The sequence below is a fragment of the Rhinolophus sinicus genome, chromosome 8 (genome assembly GCF_057876585.1).
Source record: "Rhinolophus sinicus isolate RSI-liver-muscle chromosome 8, RSI-T2T, whole genome shotgun sequence".
NCBI classification, from domain to species: Eukaryota; Metazoa; Chordata; class Mammalia; order Chiroptera; family Rhinolophidae; genus Rhinolophus; species Rhinolophus sinicus.
Window position 1 is genome coordinate 59,862,412 of NC_142508.1, and position 16,978 is coordinate 59,879,389.

The 16,978-nt window shown below is 48.2% G+C and overlaps 1 protein-coding gene across 2 annotated transcripts; it reads left to right on the forward strand.

Moving 5' to 3' along the window:
- The first annotated feature begins 3 nt into the window (after nt 1-3).
- LOC109434073 (carbohydrate sulfotransferase 6) lies at nt 4-15,006 on the forward strand. 2 transcript variants are annotated; one of them, XM_019710762.3, is made up of 4 exons: nt 4-1,524; nt 1,886-2,148; nt 12,235-12,310; nt 13,067-15,006. In XM_019710762.3, exon 4 carries the CDS (start codon nt 13,085-13,087, stop codon nt 14,270-14,272), a length of 1,188 nt encoding a protein of 395 aa, XP_019566321.1. In that variant the 5' UTR covers nt 4-1,524; nt 1,886-2,148; nt 12,235-12,310; nt 13,067-13,084; the 3' UTR covers nt 14,273-15,006. The 2 variants fall into 2 exon arrangements, with proteins under 2 accessions (XP_019566321.1, XP_019566329.1); XM_019710770.3 differs by having other exon boundaries at nt 1,937-2,148.
- Nucleotides 15,007-16,978: the final 1,972 nt, after the last annotated feature.

The following is a 16,978-nucleotide window of genomic DNA, read 5'->3' on the forward strand; positions in this document are numbered from 1 at the left end:
AAAGTCCCCTGGTCCAGCCCCAAGTCAATGTGAGTTTTTGGCGGGATCCACATGGCATGTGGAAACCACAGGCTGGAAAAGTACAACTGTGTCTGGTGAATATCAAATTATTTACAGATTAGATGTTAGTAGCTTCTGAAACTGGATCACACAGTGTAGCTGCAAGAGGAGAAAAGGTGAGAAATATACAGGATTTTATCAACCAAGCTGTAACCACTACTAGTTAAGTCAGGATTTGAGACAATTCATATTTGGGAGGTATCCCTCCTTTTGCCAAATGATTATCCAGTTTTTGTTTGAATCAGTTGAGGCCCTTAAAGTCACGCTTAGGTTCAATCACCTAAGGTTAATAAAGCAATTCTCCATTGTCCTCTTTCTTTATCTTCATGTTCATGCTTTTAAAAAGAAGTTCCTTTCCCAGAGAAAATGTGTAATTACAGAAACCTAAAGAAAATAAGTTGTCTGTAACTCCACTACCCGGAAGTTACCACTGGTGGCGTTCTGGCACACTGCTCTCTAATCTTTTGTGTTGTTTCTCTTTTTTGCTCTCGTAGACAATGCCCCTGTGAACCTTGTGTACAAATCCTCGTTGCTGGTTTATTTCCTTAAGATAGATCCTAGAAAGGAATTACTGATTCAAAAAGCTTATGACTGTTCTGAAGCCTTTTAATTCATCTTGCCAAACCGCATGCTGGAAAGAATGCACTAATCTATACTCCAGCAGTAGAGACTTCTTTTAGATCCCACCACGAATTACAAGAGGTCGGAATTCCCTGTTTTTCAGATGCCTAGACTCTGCTGCTATCTGTGGGGAGGAAATCTGCTTTATATACTGAAATGTATCCTGTATTTATCCAGACCTGCTATGGAGCCTGTGCCTCTGGGTTAAGGCTAGAGCAGGGAAGGGAGAGAGGAGGGGGGCCAGCCCACTACGGGCCTAGCTCCGGAGGGGCACCTGGTGTCTCCGCCCCTCGCAGCTCGGCTACTGCTGCTCCGGGAGGCTACGGGTCCGCCTGGCATCAACGTGCCTTGGACTTGGCTTAGGGCTGAGGCTGGGGGCTTGGAAAGCCGGTCAGGATTCCCAGTCACTTCTCTGCGAGGATGCCGCCGAGAGCGAGGAGGAGCAAGATTAAGATTCGATTTCCTTCACAAGGGCCTTTTGTGCTCCCAGGAGCCTCCTTTCTCGGGATTGGAGCAGACAACTGTTTTGGCCCATTAGCTTGATGAGAGGTGACTCTGTCAGTGCCCTTTGACATCACCGTCCAAACAGTGCTCCTACTGCAGCCCCAGGGCCCACCTGTGCCCCTCCTCCGAGGTGTGGCCCCTTGTCCTTGTCGGTGGGGTGGTGGTGGAGGGTAGCGGGAGCGCCAACCGGCTTCTTCCTTCCTCCCGTCCCGCCCCTCCCGCCCTGGCTCCCGCCCGCCGGCTCCGGGACCGCAGCCACGTCTGAAAGCGCTTCATTGTGTGCGCTCCGCTCCAGGCGGACAGCGCCTAGCAGTGCGCAAGCAGCCAGCGGCCGCACAGGTAGCGCAGGGCGCGGGGCGTGGGGCTGGCACCAGTGGGGATCCCGGGGGCAGGAGGAATCTGGTCCTTGTTGTAGTCCCAGCCAGGCTCCCGCCCCCAACATCCCATTCTGTGTGTGTGTGTGTGTGTGTGTGTGTGTGTGTGTGTGTGTGCGCTTCCAGGACCCATCAGCTCCAAGACGAGTAGTTGTTTCAATCTAGTTGTGGAGGGCGCAGCTCACAGTGGCTCATGCGGGGATGGAACCCACGACCTTGTTAAGAGCACCGCGCTCTAACCAGCTAACCGGCCTCCCCCCACCCCCGCAAAACCCCATTCTTCACCACGCTTCTCTTTTTCCTGGGGACTCCTGCCCTGTTTCCAGGTTCCCTCTGCCTTGAGTCCTGAGGTGCCTCCAATATCTTGGTATTCACAGAGCTCCGTCCCTGGTATCACCGCGTGCCCCTTAATAGCCTTGGGATCCTACGGAACAAAGTCGTCCCTACTGACTCTCAGGGAAGAGACCGCACGCTGTGGAGGGGAACTTGGAAGTTCCCCCTGTGGAGGGAAGCAGCCTTCGCGGAGCCTCGGGAGAGACGTGTCTGCCACCTCGGCGCCCCAGGACAGACAAGGACGGCGAGCTTTGGGGTACGTTGGTTCGTCCCTTCTCGGTGTGGATGCCACAACCCTGGGCAGGGACTCATTTGGGACGGGGACGGGGGCGGTGTTGATCTTGCAGCCGGGGACCGAGTTAGTAGGGAGGATCTGAGGGTGGCGGTCCCATCAGAATGCGAAAAGGGCGTCGCTGCCCCAGCGCTAGTTTGCATGTGTCTCGGTGGGGCTTCCGCTGTGAGTGAGATCACTGCTTAGAGGTGGGGCTGGATCCTATATCTCTTGAAACTTGAGTTTCAGAGGTTGTAGCTTTAATGAAGAAAGCTTTCCAAGGGCTTTTTCCAGGGAACTCTTGTGGAAAAGTAGTTTGGTGAGTGAATTTGGAACCAGATCCAGCTGATTTGAGTGGTGGCCCCTACTTCTGGCTGTTGGATCTTGGGTAACAATAGAGACCTCTCTTAGCCTCAGCATAGGTGCCCAGGAACTGTTAACTCTCTTCTCTTCTGTCTTGTGCTGGAGGCATGAAGATGGGAACACCGAGGCCTAAAAAGCAGAAGGATTTGGCTGCCCTAAAGCCATGAGTGAGCTAAGTGCCCGAGCTAATAAGAATAGTGGGCTGTGTGCGCAGTGAGCACTGACGAGGCTAAGGTGTAGGTTGTTCCATTTACTCCTCTCCAACCTGTATGGTAGCTGCTGCTATGGCTTCTTCACAAGGTATCAACTGACGCACAGAGAGGTTAGGAGAGACTTGCTCAAAGTCGCACACCTCACTGGTTGTAGAGTCAGTATTTGAACCCAGCCTGACTTCAGAAGCCAGGCTTTTGGCCGCTACTCACTGTCTTCTGTTTTGTATTTCCATATTCTGCCCCTACCTGGCTTGCCACATTCTGTTGCTAGGGTGCTAGAGTCACCTGAACCTGGTTAGGCTATCGTCCCTGAGTTCTCCTTGTGAAATCCAAGGATCCCCTTGGAGTCATAGAATATAGTTCCCAGGATTTTAAACATTCCTGGACAAGTACTTAGAAGTGTACTATGTGCCAGACACTGTTCTAAGCACGTTATAAATGTTAACTCATTTGATTGTCAAATCAAGCCCAGGCCTTGGGTTATATTATTTCCCCCATGTTATAGATTAGGGGGGAAAGGCACAGAGAGATTAAGTAACTGGCCTTAGATCACATGACTGAGGGGAGTTCCCACTGTTAGCCACTGTGCTATCCCTACTCCCTCTAAGGAGACAGACAGGATCCTGCTTGTAGTCTAGTAAGGGAAGATAGGTATAGAAATGCACGAGCAAGAGAATTCTTAATAGCATTAGCAATGATTTCTTAGTATCACCTAATACCTAGTTCACATGAAGTTCAGACAATTAAGTTCGTGAACTCATCCTAGAAAAAGTGCTACATACCTCATTGCTGAATATCACTATGGTCACCTAACTTTTCCACAGAGTTTTTTCAAATAGTAAACTTCCAAATAGTAAACTTGGTTAACTGTGTGTCCAGTTGGTACAAATTCATAATGAATAATCCCTCTGATATCAAAAAAAGCTTAGCACCATTGGTGCAAAAAGTTCGCAAACTTAATTGTTAGACCTCATATTAAAATTTCCCTGATCACCTCAAGGATATCTTCTTTCAGTTGATTTGTTTGGATCAGAATCCAAACAAGGTCCACAAGTTGCATTTGGCAACTTGCTATGTGTTTTGAGTTGTGTTCTTTGAAAAGTGTCACTTTTTCCTTTTTATGTCATTGACTTGTAAGAATGATATACTTTTTAAAAATCAATCAAAATAAAAGGTTACAAAAATAATTCAGAGAACATTCCAGATTATCCCTCTAATAAAAGGGCTCAGTCAACACTTGGGGGAACATGCTAAATGTGCACTCCCTACCCCCATGCCATGTGTGTTACTGCAGAGAAGACATGGGAGCCCCCAGACTTTAGAGCCCTCCAGCTGTCAGGTCCTATGATTTAGACCAAATTAGGTGCTATGCAAAGTGCACTTTGAGTATCCCCAAAGCTCAGAGCCAGGGAAAGGGGTTTATGTGTTACCTGCTCATCTCCTCTGAAGTGCCTCCAAGCTGGCTCTGAGCCAGGGAGACTTGAGGCTCTTTTCCCAGACATTTGATTTCATTTCCTAATAGATTCTTGCAGGCAAATGGCTGTGCAACTCCAGCCTCCCTGCCGCTGGCTGATTCCACACAGTTGTTCATAGGGCCAGCAAAGAGATGGCAGATGTGGCTAGGGCTTGGAGCCAGGCACATGTTCTGCCACAGCCTCGCCCAGCTAACGGCTGAGGGTGGGCATGGGGGCCTTGATACCTATCACTGCATAACAGGTAATTCTCCATCCTTCTCTGGCCAGCTAGGTACCACGTCAGCTGGGAGATGGATTTGTAGGCAGCTCTCTCTCTGCAATGAAAGCTGGAGCAGGCAACTCCACCCATGCCTCCCTTAACCAACTAAAAAGAACTGATTTTATGATTACCAAAATAATAAAAGTCTATTGTAGACTATCTGGAAAATGCAACAAAGCACTAACAAGAAAAAAGTTACCCGTAATCTGGCCATATAAAAATTATCACTAATAGTCAGCATGCATCCTTCCAGATTTCTTTCTATACGTACGAGTATTTGCTTACTTTTTTAATAACAGCTTTTTTGAACTATAATTCACATACCTTAAAAAATTCACCATTTTAAATAGTACTTTCACTGTTTTTTTTAGTATATTCAGTGTCATGCATTCATCACCTCAGGGTACATCCATGTTGTAACATGTATCAGTATGTCATTCCTTTTTATTGCCAGATAATATTCAATTATATGGATATACCACATTTTGTTTATCCATTCGTTAATTGATGAACATTTAAGATGTTTCCATTTTTTAGCCATTATGAATAATGCTGCTATGAAAATTCACAAACAAGTTTTTGTGTGGGCATATGTTTTTAGTTCTCTTGGATATATGTTTTGGAATAGAGGTGCTACATCACTTGGTAATTCTGTTTAAACCGTTGAGGAACTGTCTAATTCCCACAGCAACTGTACCATTTCCCATTCCCATCAGCAGTGTATGAAGATTCCAATTTTTCCTCACTCTCACTAACAGTCGTTATTATCTTTTTTATTATAGCCATTCTAGTAGATGGGAAGTGGGATCTCACTGTAATTTTGATTTGCATTTCTCCGACTAAAAACATCAAGCATCTTCTCATGTGCTTAGAGGCTATTTGTATATCTTCTTTGGAGAAATTTATACTCAAATATTTTGCCCATTTTTAAATCAGGTTGTCTTTTATTGTTGCATTATAACTGCATTTTATATATTGTGGGTATAAGTCCTTTGCTGTATATATGCAAATATGCAAATATTTTCTCTCGTGTATGGGTGACTTTTCATTTTCTTGATGATGTCCTTTGATATTCATGCATTTTTAACAGAATTGGTATTATATACAATTAACGTAATTGGTATGTGTATATATGTGCTTATGTTTTGTTGTATTTTTCCACTTGGTGCCATGTAGTTCAAAGCTCTAAAGTTAGACTACTAGGGTTCAAATTCTGACTCAGCTGCTTTGTGGGTCTTTAGGCAAGATACTCTTTCTAAGCTTCAGTTTCCTCATCTGTAAAATAAGGATGAGCATCAGGTCTACTTCATAGGGTTGTTGTGAGGATTAAATCAGAAGAGAGGTGATGGCCCTTGTTCCCATCCCACCATAAATACTCATCTTCCTCCTCTCTCTTTCCTTTCCTCCCTCCTTAATGTATTTTCTTTTGCTCTCATTCTTCCTTTTCTCTGCGCCTCCTCTCCCTTTTCTCCTTTTTCTTCCCCTCCCTGTCAGCCTTCTCCCTAAGGGATGCCCTGGGTCCCATTAGAGCTGTTTTGCCCCCGGGAAGGCCCCTGATGCCTCAAGCCCTCTGATCCCTCCTCTGGAATCCATTTTATCCGGCCTTTGGGATTCCTGAACAGGGATGGCCTCCAGCTGACGCCAAACTCAGAGAAATCTGAGCCAGGGATTTGTACCTATTATTACATTTCACTCCCTTAGATTCTTTGCCAGGGCTGGGAGAAGCTGGTGACAGGAGGAGCTGCTGAGTTAAGGGAAGGCAGAGCTGGGCTACAAAGAGCGCTGCCCAGAGAGCTGGATTCCTGGGCTCCAGCTTGGCCTTGCCAAGGCAAACCATCCCGGGCCCTTATCTCGGTTTTCCCATCTACAAATTAGGTAGAACAATAGTTCCTTCCTATATCTCTCAGGCTAAGAAATCAGGGATATTTACAAGATACTGTAGCTTTAAGACGCTCAGCAGAAAGAAATGTGGGATAAGTGGGGAATTACTCCCTTTGAATTTGGACAACTGAGTATCTAATTTCGATCAGCAAATACTGGGGGTGCCAAAAAAATGTACACACATTTTAAGAGATGTTATCTATGCTCAAGCAGTAGTTCACCGTCATCAGAAGTATCTGGACGCTTATGGTAACCACTTTGAGCACCTCTTGTAATTGCAGAAGTCAAACGTGACTTGTATTCATCTTTTGTTATTGGTATATGAGGTCTGACAATTAAGTTTGGAACTTATTGCAATAATGTTGCCAACCTTTTTTTGATATCAGAGGGGTTATTCATTATGAATTTGTACCAACTGGACAAACAGTTAACCAAGTTTAATATGTGGAAGTGCTGAAAAGGCTGTTTGGAAAAGTTAGACGACCTGAACTTTTCGCCAATTCATGGCTCTCGCATCACGACAATGCACCAGCTCACACGGCACTGTCTGTGAGGGAGTTTTCAGTCACTACGCAAATAACTGTATTGGAACACCCTCCCTACTCACCTGATCTGGCCCCCAATGACTTCTTTCTTTACCCGAAGAGAAAGGGAATATTGAAAGGAAGACATTTTGATGACATTCAGGACATCAAGGGTAATATGAAGACAGCTCGATGGCCCTTCCAGAAAGAGTTCCACAATTGCTTTGAAGGGTGGACTAGGTGCTGGTGTCGGTGCATAGCTTCCCAAGGGGAGTACTTCGAAGGTGACCATAGTGATATTCAGCGACGAGGTGTGTAGTACTTTTTCTAGGATGAGTTGGTGAACTTAATTGTCCAAACTCATACATACAGAAAAGAGCAAAAATCATTAAAGTGTAGCTTGATGACTTTTCACAAATCGAGCACACATGTAATTAGCACCCTCATCAAGAAACAGAGCATGACCAGCCCCCCCAGAACTCTGTCCATGCTTCTTTATAGTGTTACTCTCACACTACCCCATGCCACGAAGGGGCTCCACTACCTAATCAGAACTCTTGATTGTAAGTGACAGAAACTCAACTCATTCTGGCTTTAGCACAAGTGGAGTATTTTCCCCAACTGAGAAACCCATAGGTGAATCTTGCACAGCTGGGTCCAAATGCTGTCAGCTTGCTCATGGACTCTCAGTCTTTCTTTCTCTGCTCAGTTCTCTTCTGTGTTGGCTTTATACCCAGGCAGTTTCCCTTTTCCCTTCAGATCAACAAAAATCCTGGGATCGGACTTGGGTCTGATGTCCGTTCCTTAAGCCAGTCAGTGTAGTGAATGGATAGTGTGTGGAATATATAGATAAACCAGGCTTGAGACATGTGACCCCCTAAGATCTAGGGGGTGGTTGGTCAGCCCCATCCAAACCACATGCACTCTGTGTGGGTGAAGGGTGGTTCCTCAAAGAGAACTCTGGAGGCTATTGTCAGAAAACAGGGGAACAAGTATTGAGTGGACACAAATAACCTTGTCCAGCACACTGGATGCCTGAGAATGGGCGCTCACCTGGAAAACACCACAGTCCCAGTCCTCAAGTTGTTCACAGACAAGAAGGGGAGGCAGTGTTATGCAGGGCAGAGTGGTGTGTGCCTTGAAGGAGGCACAGATGAGGTCTCTTCAGACGAAGCTGAGGTGACTCCTGATGGGAATCAGGGCTGGGCCCTCACAACAGAGGAGTAAGGAAGCATGGAGCCTGCTGGAGGAGCAGTAATGATTCCAATCATCTGAAGCATAGGATGCTGTTTGGGAATCATGGGAAGTGAGGTTGGAAAGCAGAAGGTGGCTGAGTAGGAGAATGACATGATAAAACGTGCGACGTAGGCAGCTCTGGGGGCTCTGCAGTATAAATAAGCAGGAGGCCAGGTGGGGGATTTTGCCAGAATCCAGGCAGTATGCATACCAGGACTAGCATGACCCTCACATGGCACTGGATGTCTGGGCCACTCACTCGGACCACTATCTGGTCCCTTGACCATCTCCTGGATGTGTCTTTAATGTTCCCAACTAGATTGTCAGCTCCACCATGATGAGGACCTTGGACATTGAACCTCCTGGATTGAGCCTCTCACTTTATGTTTTATTCCTTTCAACCCTTCTATTACAAATCTAATCTCTAAGGTGATTTAACTCCGAGGAAAACAAAGGTTATACAAGAAAGGAAATGTACTCTTAGTGCATTATGTACTTCATCTGTGAGCTGTTTTATGGAGGCATATAAATTTTGAACATTGGCTTATCCAAAACTTATCTTAGAAGAACAAATTAGTAGACATCTGGTACTTTACATTATCTTTACAACATTCTTGATTATATTCCCCCCCATATGGGGAATATAATCAAGAATGTTGTAAAGATAATGTAAAGTGCCAGATGGACACTGGACTTACCAAGGGGATCATTTCATACACTGTGCAAATGCCTGACCAATGTGCTGTACAACTGAAGCTGAAGTAGAATAATATTGTAGGTCAACTATTTTATATATATGTACATATATATATATATATATATATATATATATATATATATAGTCACAGGAGGGGGAGTATAGCATAAGAAATATAGTCAAGAGGATTGTAACAGTTATATAAAATGTCAGAGTGGTAGTAGCTTGGGAAGGGGTGTTATCACTTTGTGAGGGGTGTAAATGTCTACCTATTATGTTGCTTTGTACACCTGAAACTAATTTTAAAAAAAGATATTATAAAAAACTTAGGAGGCTAGGGGGAGAACAAAATTGTGTGTGTGTGTGTGTGTGTGTGTAGAGAAGCTAAACCCTTATCTTTCATTATAAGTCACTATAAAATGCCATACATTGTAATAGTCATAATTTATGCTTTTTAAAAAAGACATAGGAAGGTAATAAGCAGAAGAAACAGCTAACAAATTTGAAAGCCTCAAAAAAAAATTTGAAAGCTTCTTTTAATATAGCTATTTTAAAGTAGGTAATACGTTCATATGGGTCAAAATTCAGAAGTTACAAAAAAAGGATTTATTGTGAAATGTCTTTTCCCAGCTCTTCCATTCCCCTCTCAGGAGAAACTAATATGGTCACTGTTTTGGATAAACTTCCAGGGGTACCTTATGCTTATTCAAGCTATGTGGATTATTTTCACAAAAATAAAATTTCAAAAGAACTTCGGACAAAACAGTTTCAGTGGCTTGAGAAAGACCACTGTGGATGGTGGTCCTGGGTATCGGGAGAAGTGGGAACTTTCTATTTATTCTATGGCATCTTGACTCCACTCTCCTCCCCTGAGCATATGGTTATTTTCATCATCATTATCTTCACCATCAAAGACTTGGTAGAAGTTGGAGATAGGGTTGCCTCCGGGGAGGGCCTAGGGAAGGTGTAGGGGACAGAGACTGAGTGGCCCTTTGTTGTGGGGCTGTGTCTGCCAGATGATGGAACCCCTTTCCTAATTTTCACAAACAAAACATGAGCCTACAATGCCCTCATCTGTACATTTATTATTTGGAGCAACTTCTATGTGTTACTTTTTCTAAAAAAAATGAACATATATTAAATATATACTGCCCCCCCCCAAAGACTTTACAAATGAAAGAATTCATGGGAGGGGAGACTGGCTTCAGTGGGCAAAGGCTTAAGAATGGGACCCACCCCAGAGCCTCCCACTGGGAATCTGGCACTTGGATTTAAAACTCTGCCTTGGGCCGGCCCTGTGGCTCAGGCAGTTAGAGCTCCATGCTCCTAAATCCTAAGGCTGCCGGTTCGATTCCCACATGGGCCAGTGGGCTCTCAACCACAAGATTGCCAGTTCAACTCCTCGACTCCCACAAGGGATGGTGGGCAGTGCCCCCTGCAACTAAAATTGAACATGGCACCTTGAGCTGAGCTACCTCCCGGATGGCTCAGTTGGTTGGAGCGTGTCCGCTCAACCACAAGGTTGCCGGTTCAACTCCCACAAGGGATAGTGGGCTGTGCCTCCTGCAATTAGCAACGGCAACTGGACCTGGAGCTGAGCTGCGCCCTCCGCAACTAACCCTGAAAGGACAACAACTTGAAGCTGAACGGCACCCTCCACAACTAAGATTGAAAGGACAACAACTTGACTTGGAAAAAAGGCCTGAAAGTACACACTGTTCCCCAATAAAGTCCTGTTCCTTTTCCCCAATAAAAAAAAAAATCTTTAAAAAAAAACAAAAAAAAAAACTCTGCCTTGCACCTTAGTGAGTATTCATGTCTCTAAGGCCCATTGGCTCAGTTACAACAGACAGGGAAATTTCTGCCTCCTAGGGACTTGAAGGGGATAAAATTCAATCGTGAAGATAAAGTACATATCACGGTGCCTGCCTGACATGGTCTTTCTGCCTTTGAACCCTGGAGCAGTTGGTGGCTGTGCTGAACGTAAGGATCCTATGGGGACGTGGACTTCTCAAGACACCTTGCGGTGGTATAGGATGTTTTCACTCCCCTTCCTAGTTCTTGAGTTCCAATAACAGGATCAGATATCAGTTCCTGTATTGTGTGAGTCACTTAAGAAGACCTTTGGTTTCCCTGGACTGCGGGTATCAAACACCTTGGCCTGTGTTCAAGATCCTTCTCCCAGGGGAGGGCTGGGCTGGCCAGATCAGCTGTATTTGAGCCAAAGCATCAAGGTCCTGCACTCTGCAAGGATCTCCCAGGGACCAGAGAGGACAAAAGCCTGTGATCAGAAAGTGCCAGGAACTTAGCAATGGAATTTTGGGGTTGGTGGGGGGAGAGTCCCAACTTCCTACTGTCTCTCCAACTCTTGGGTCCTTCCCTAAGAAACTGAGATCATAATGCCCACCTCAGGGGTCGTTGAGTTAAATCATAGTGTAGATATAAAGCATCTAGCACTTGAAGTGACTTAGGGCAACACACGTGGCTTATGAGTTCCCTTCCTCTCCTGCTCCCTGTTCTCAGCAGAAGCACACGCTTGAGGAGAGGCGATAACAAATGCAGACAGATAGGTGGCTACTCTCCTTATCCTCCAGGTTTTCCAGAAGTGAGTGTGGGATCCAGGAGGCAGTTCTGGAGTCATCAGGTGACACGCTCCAGCAGCTTCCTGATAAAGAAAGGAAGGAGTAGAGATGGGATCTCTGCTCACAATCTAGACCCTGGCTTCTTTCAGTGGTGACATGGATGGGGCGGGGGTTATTAGGGAGCCATGACATGAAAAGCAAGAAGGAAACTTCCAGGTCCCTTCTTCCAAAGCACCTTATCCTTGAGATCAATGCAGGAGCAACAGGTACAAAGAGGAGACAACTTGGGGACCTTGAGGTGTGGGAGGCTCAGGGTTCCTTTCTGCAGCACAAGCATGACATTCTTAAGATCCACTAAAGGACTCAGGGGTGGTTGGGGGCTAGAGGTGGGCCTGGGAAATGCTGGGATTCCAAGCATAGGTAACCTCTCATCTGGGTGGAGACCTCCTGTGGGTTTTCCTCTCCAGACACAGCTCCACACTGCAAGAGTAACATGAGACATATGTGTGGCACCTTACCAAGCCCTTTCCGCCTATGTGTTTGTAGCAGCATTCCTCACAACAATCCTAAGAGGTTAAACTTTATCATCCCCATTTTATAAGGGAGGAAATTGAGCCTTGGAGAAGCTGAGTCATTTGCTCTAGGTTCCTAAGTGGCATTGGAGGGACTCAAAGCCAGCCCTCTCTCCTGCACCCAGCAGGAGAGACTGTCAGTTCATACTCATTTGGGAAAACGGATGTGCCCAGCTCACTTTCTGTCAGTCTGGGAAGGCAGAGCTTTCCTAGTGTACCAGGCTATCTCCCCCTGTGGTCTCTAATCCAGCCTCCCTCCTGCTTTCTCAGGCCATGAGTCCCCTCTGAGCGTCTCCCATGGATTTGTGATCGAGGCGGGCAGCGTTCCTGGCAGCCCTGGACAGGGGTGAGTAACCTCAGCAGGGAAAGGGTAAGCAGTGGCCAGGGGCCTCATGCTGCTCTCACCGCCCCACTGTTCTGGCTCTATCCTACCTCTCCCTGAACTAATTTCTTCTGCAAATTCACGAGGCTTCAGAAGGAAACCCACCCTCTGGAGTCCATGCATTCTGCAGCACTTCACTCCCTGTGGGTGATGGCAACAGTTGGTTCTTTGTCTATTTCGCTTATTTGCTTTTAATAACAAACACTGTATCTGCTTGTTTAAAAACATTCAAACAATGCACAGTGTGTATAAAGTAGAGGATATTAGTCATGGGAGTTAGTACCTCCTCCTCCCCACCATGCTCATTCCAATACTCTAGTACTATATTAACCCCCTTTACAGATGGGTAAGTTAAGTCACAGAGATTGGTCCAAGATCACAGGCCAAAAGACAGCATACAACCTGAGGGAGCCAAATCACCCATCAAGCTGTTTAGCTAAACAACCCAAAAGTGTCTCCCTAAAAGGAATTCTTAAGCGAAAGGTGGGAGTTCTGTTTCAAAAATATTATTTCCTTCTCCAGATAGGGAGGGAGGGAGAGAGGGAGCTTATTTCCCATAGTATTCTGCCACTGGGCTTTTGCTCTGCATAGACTCTAGATCATGGCTTACGTCTTAACGTCACATTCCTGGGGCTGCTTCCTGCAATCACTGGGCAGGAGTTGGGGTATAGGATGGGCTAGTTGGCCACGGTCCCTAACGGCTGTGCTGTCCTCCCGCAGGCACCCCCAGCTGGCGGCATGTGGCTGCCGCGCATCTCGAGCACAACGGTGACCATGCTGCTTCTGGCGCAGACGGGCCTCCTGCTCTTCCTGGTCTCCAGGCCCAGGCCTACGTCCCCAGTGGGTGGCGAGGAACGGGTGCACGTGCTGGTGCTGTCCTCCTGGCGCTCGGGTTCTTCCTTCGTGGGCCAGCTCTTCAGCCAGCACCCCGATGTCTTCTACCTGATGGAGCCCGCATGGCACGTGTGGACCACCCTGTCGCAGGGCAGCGCGCCTGCGCTGCACATGGCTGTGCGTGACCTGGTGCGCTCGGTCTTCCTGTGCGACATGGACGTGTTTGACGCCTACCTGCCCTGGCGTCGCAACCTGTCCGACCTCTTCCAGTGGGCAGTGAGCCGTGCGCTGTGCTCGCCGCCGGCCTGCAGCGCCTTCCAGCGTGGCGCCATCAGCAGCGAAGCGGTTTGCAAGCCCCTGTGCGCACGGAGGCCCTTCGGCCTGGCGCAGGAAGCCTGCCGCTCCTACAGCCACGTGGTGCTCAAGGAGGTGCGCTTCTTCAACCTGCAGGTGCTCTACCCGCTGCTCACCGACCCCGCGCTCAACCTGCGCGTCGTGCACCTGGTGCGCGACCCACGGGCGGTGCTGCGCTCGCGTGAGCAAACGGCCAAGGCACTGGCGCGCGACAACGGCATTGTGTTGGGCACCAACGGCACGTGGGTGGAGGCTGACCCGGGCCTGCGTGTGGTGCGCGAGGTGTGCCGGAGCCACGTGCGCATCGCCGAGGCCGCGACCCGCAAGCCACCGCCCTTTCTGCGCGGCCGCTACCGCCTGGTGCGCTTCGAGGACCTGGCTCGCGCACCCCTGCCTGAGATCCGTGCGCTCTATGCCTTCGCAGGCCTGAGCCTCACGCCGCAGCTCGAGGCCTGGATCCACAATATCACGCACGGGTCCGGGCCCGGTGCCCGTCAGGAGGCCTTCAAGACCACGTCCAGGGATGCGCTCAACGTCTCCCAGGCCTGGCGCCACACACTGCCCTTTGCCAAGATCCGCCGCGTGCAGGAGCTGTGTGCAGGCGCGCTGCAGCTGCTGGGCTACCGGCCTGTGTTCTCCGAGGACGAGCAGCGTGACCTCGCCCTGGACCTGGTGCTGCCGCGGGGGCCGAGCAGCTTCAGCTGGGCATCATCCACCTCCGTGCACCCCGGGCCTTAGCAGAGGTCCCCAGTTATGGCTGTTGCCAGGGCTGGGACACAATGGTGGGGAGGGAGCCTGGGCACAGGCCACTACTGGAGAGGCCGGGAGTTTGCGAGTCCTCATCTGCAGTAGACGAGGACTGCGACCCCAGACTCCTTGTTTTCCCCCCACTTCTTGACTTTCCTTCGAGTCCTCTTTTCGAGCTGGGTTCCCAACAGGCACACACTTCGTGGAAAGCAAAGCCCGTGCCCCCACTTCCTCCGGGCACAGGGAATAGTTCAGACGACTTGACTCCTACTCAAGCTCTTTCTTTCCTCTTATCTCTCTCCTCCCTTGGGATGCATTATCCAGCAGCTAAGAAGGGGGTCTCCTCCCGCCTGGAAGTGTAGGGGCGCTGTGGTGCGCTGACCCATGAACTCTGTACATGTCCCCACACACACCTCAGACTCCATTGCCACCACGTGCCTGGCACCACACTGTATCAAAGCCGTTGACATTTATATTCACCTGTATGTTCAAAAAATCAGATAAGGTGGCTCTCATCATGTGGTCCCCCCTTAGCCTCTCTCTGTCCCACCTCCCAGAAGCCCATACACCCCCATTACCTGCCCAGGTAAAGTGAACTTTTGCTTTGTCCTGACAGGAAAGATCCTACCTACAGAAATAAACATAATAATTAACCTGTGTGGCACAGATTAGAGTTTGCAGCCTATAAAGTTTGACAAGCAAAACAAATAAACAAACAAAAGTGAGAGGACTTGTCCAAGTTCACACAACAAGGAGGATGAAGGGAGGAGGGAGGCTTTGCTCTGGGGCTGCAATCTAGAGGAGAGGATGAATCAGACTTGCAGAGACCTGTCTCTTGGACGAAGAAGTGTCAGATTTTTCCATCTTATTTGCCCTAGGGAAGAGCAAGCAGCCATGACTGGGGCCACAGCAGCAGGATACAGGAAATGGTGAGCTCCAGGCTTAACTGGCAGAATCTAGAGAGCCTCCTGGATAAGCCTGGAGGGAGGCAGTGAGGAGAAAAGGTGGAGAAGGAGAAGGCTGGGGAGGCCTGGGGCAGCAAGCCAGGCAGAGCGTGTGGCAGAGCAAGAGATTGGCAGCAGGATGAGTGCTTGGAGGGCAGGTTGCAGGGTGACTGTAACTAGATCAGGCTTGCTATGAGTTTGGGAGAAAAAAGGCTCTGGGGCGGTTCTGTCTTCCCTTGGTCTTTCCGGGCCAGGCCCTGGGGGAGAGCAGAGTAAGATTCCTAACTGCAAGCTACAATACCGAGCTCTGGAAGCAAAGTCTTATTAAAGGGATGCTGGATATGTAGAGAGGGCTTAGTACTGAGCTCAGAAAGTGAGAGCCAGCAAGTGCTCAGTAAATAATTAAAAGGAAAAAACAAACAAACAAAAAAGCTCTCAAAATCTCTAGGAAGGTCAAGACAGCGGGTTTGAAACCACACAAATAGAATACCCCAGGCCGGCCCGGTGGCTCAGGCGGTTGGAGCTCCATGCTCCTAACTCTGAAGGCTGCCGGTTCGATTCCCACATGGGCCAGAGGGCTCTCAACCACAAGGTTGTCGGTTCAACTCGAGTCCCGCAAGGGATGGTGGGCTCTGGCCCCTGCAACTAAAATTGAACATGGCACCTTGAGCTGAGCTGCCTCCCGGATGGCTCAGTTGGTTGGAGCGCGTCCTCAACCACAAGGTTGCCAGTTCGACTCCCACAAGGGATGGTGGGCTGTGCCCCCTGCAACTAGCAATGGCAACTGGACCTGGAGCTGAGCTTGCGCCCTCCACAACTAAGACTGAAAGGACAACAACTTGATTTGGAAAAAAGTCTTGGAAGTACACACTGTTCCCCAATAAAGTCCTGTTCCACTTCCGCAATAAAATCTTAAAGAAAAAAAAAAGAAGAAAAAAAAGAATACCCCAAATCTCACTGGGGCACAGAGTTGGTCTGGGGACTGACAGTTGCCACCAGAACTGTGCTCATTCTCTCTGGACATGGGAGCAGCCCTCACTGTTGCCATCAGTCACCAAAAGGGATTCTGGAGGGTGCTAGCTTCTGATTCTCAGCCTGGGTATGGCCTTAGATTGGTGGGACCTGGATAGTAGACCCACATCTTCACTGCAAAGCAAGCAGGGCAAGGGGGATGTGGCATTTTTTGCTTTTCTTGCAGAGAACAGGTATATTGACCTTGAAGTTGAAGCATCAAGACTCCTCATTTGAGGATCTGTCAAGCTGTAGGAGCTTCAGGCTCCATAAAACCCACGCTCACAGTATCATGGAGAAGGTATTTAAAACCCCAGATTTATTAATGGCAACTCTGTGTAATAGAAAGAATAGGGTCATATAGTTTAATGTACAGGCTGGGACTCAAACTCATATCTTCGACTTCAATAACACTTACACTCCCAACAGGTAAACCAAACTGGGCATGCAGCAAAAGACCCCATCAGAGGCTTGGAAAGCCAGATTGTTTCTCCCTGGCGATGACATAGATCTCTGGGTATCAGGAGCTGTCCTGGCATTTGACTGCAAATATCTCAAGGACCAGAACATTGAGGGGTGTGCTGGGCAATTGGCTGGGGCATTGGGGCCCCTACCACTACATAGCAACTTCCCTCCCTGCATGTCCCTCCCTGTCCTCCACCCTCTGCTGGCCACTGGGGTAAAAAGCAGCTTGCAGGCCCAGCCTGAAAGGAGTGCACTGTCAAGTGGAGGAGTCAGCCTA

Coding starts and splice junctions, on each gene's coding strand:
- LOC109434073 (XM_019710762.3), top strand. CDS start 13,085: ATGTGGCTGCCGCGCATCTCGAGCACAACGGTGACCATGCTGCTTCTG.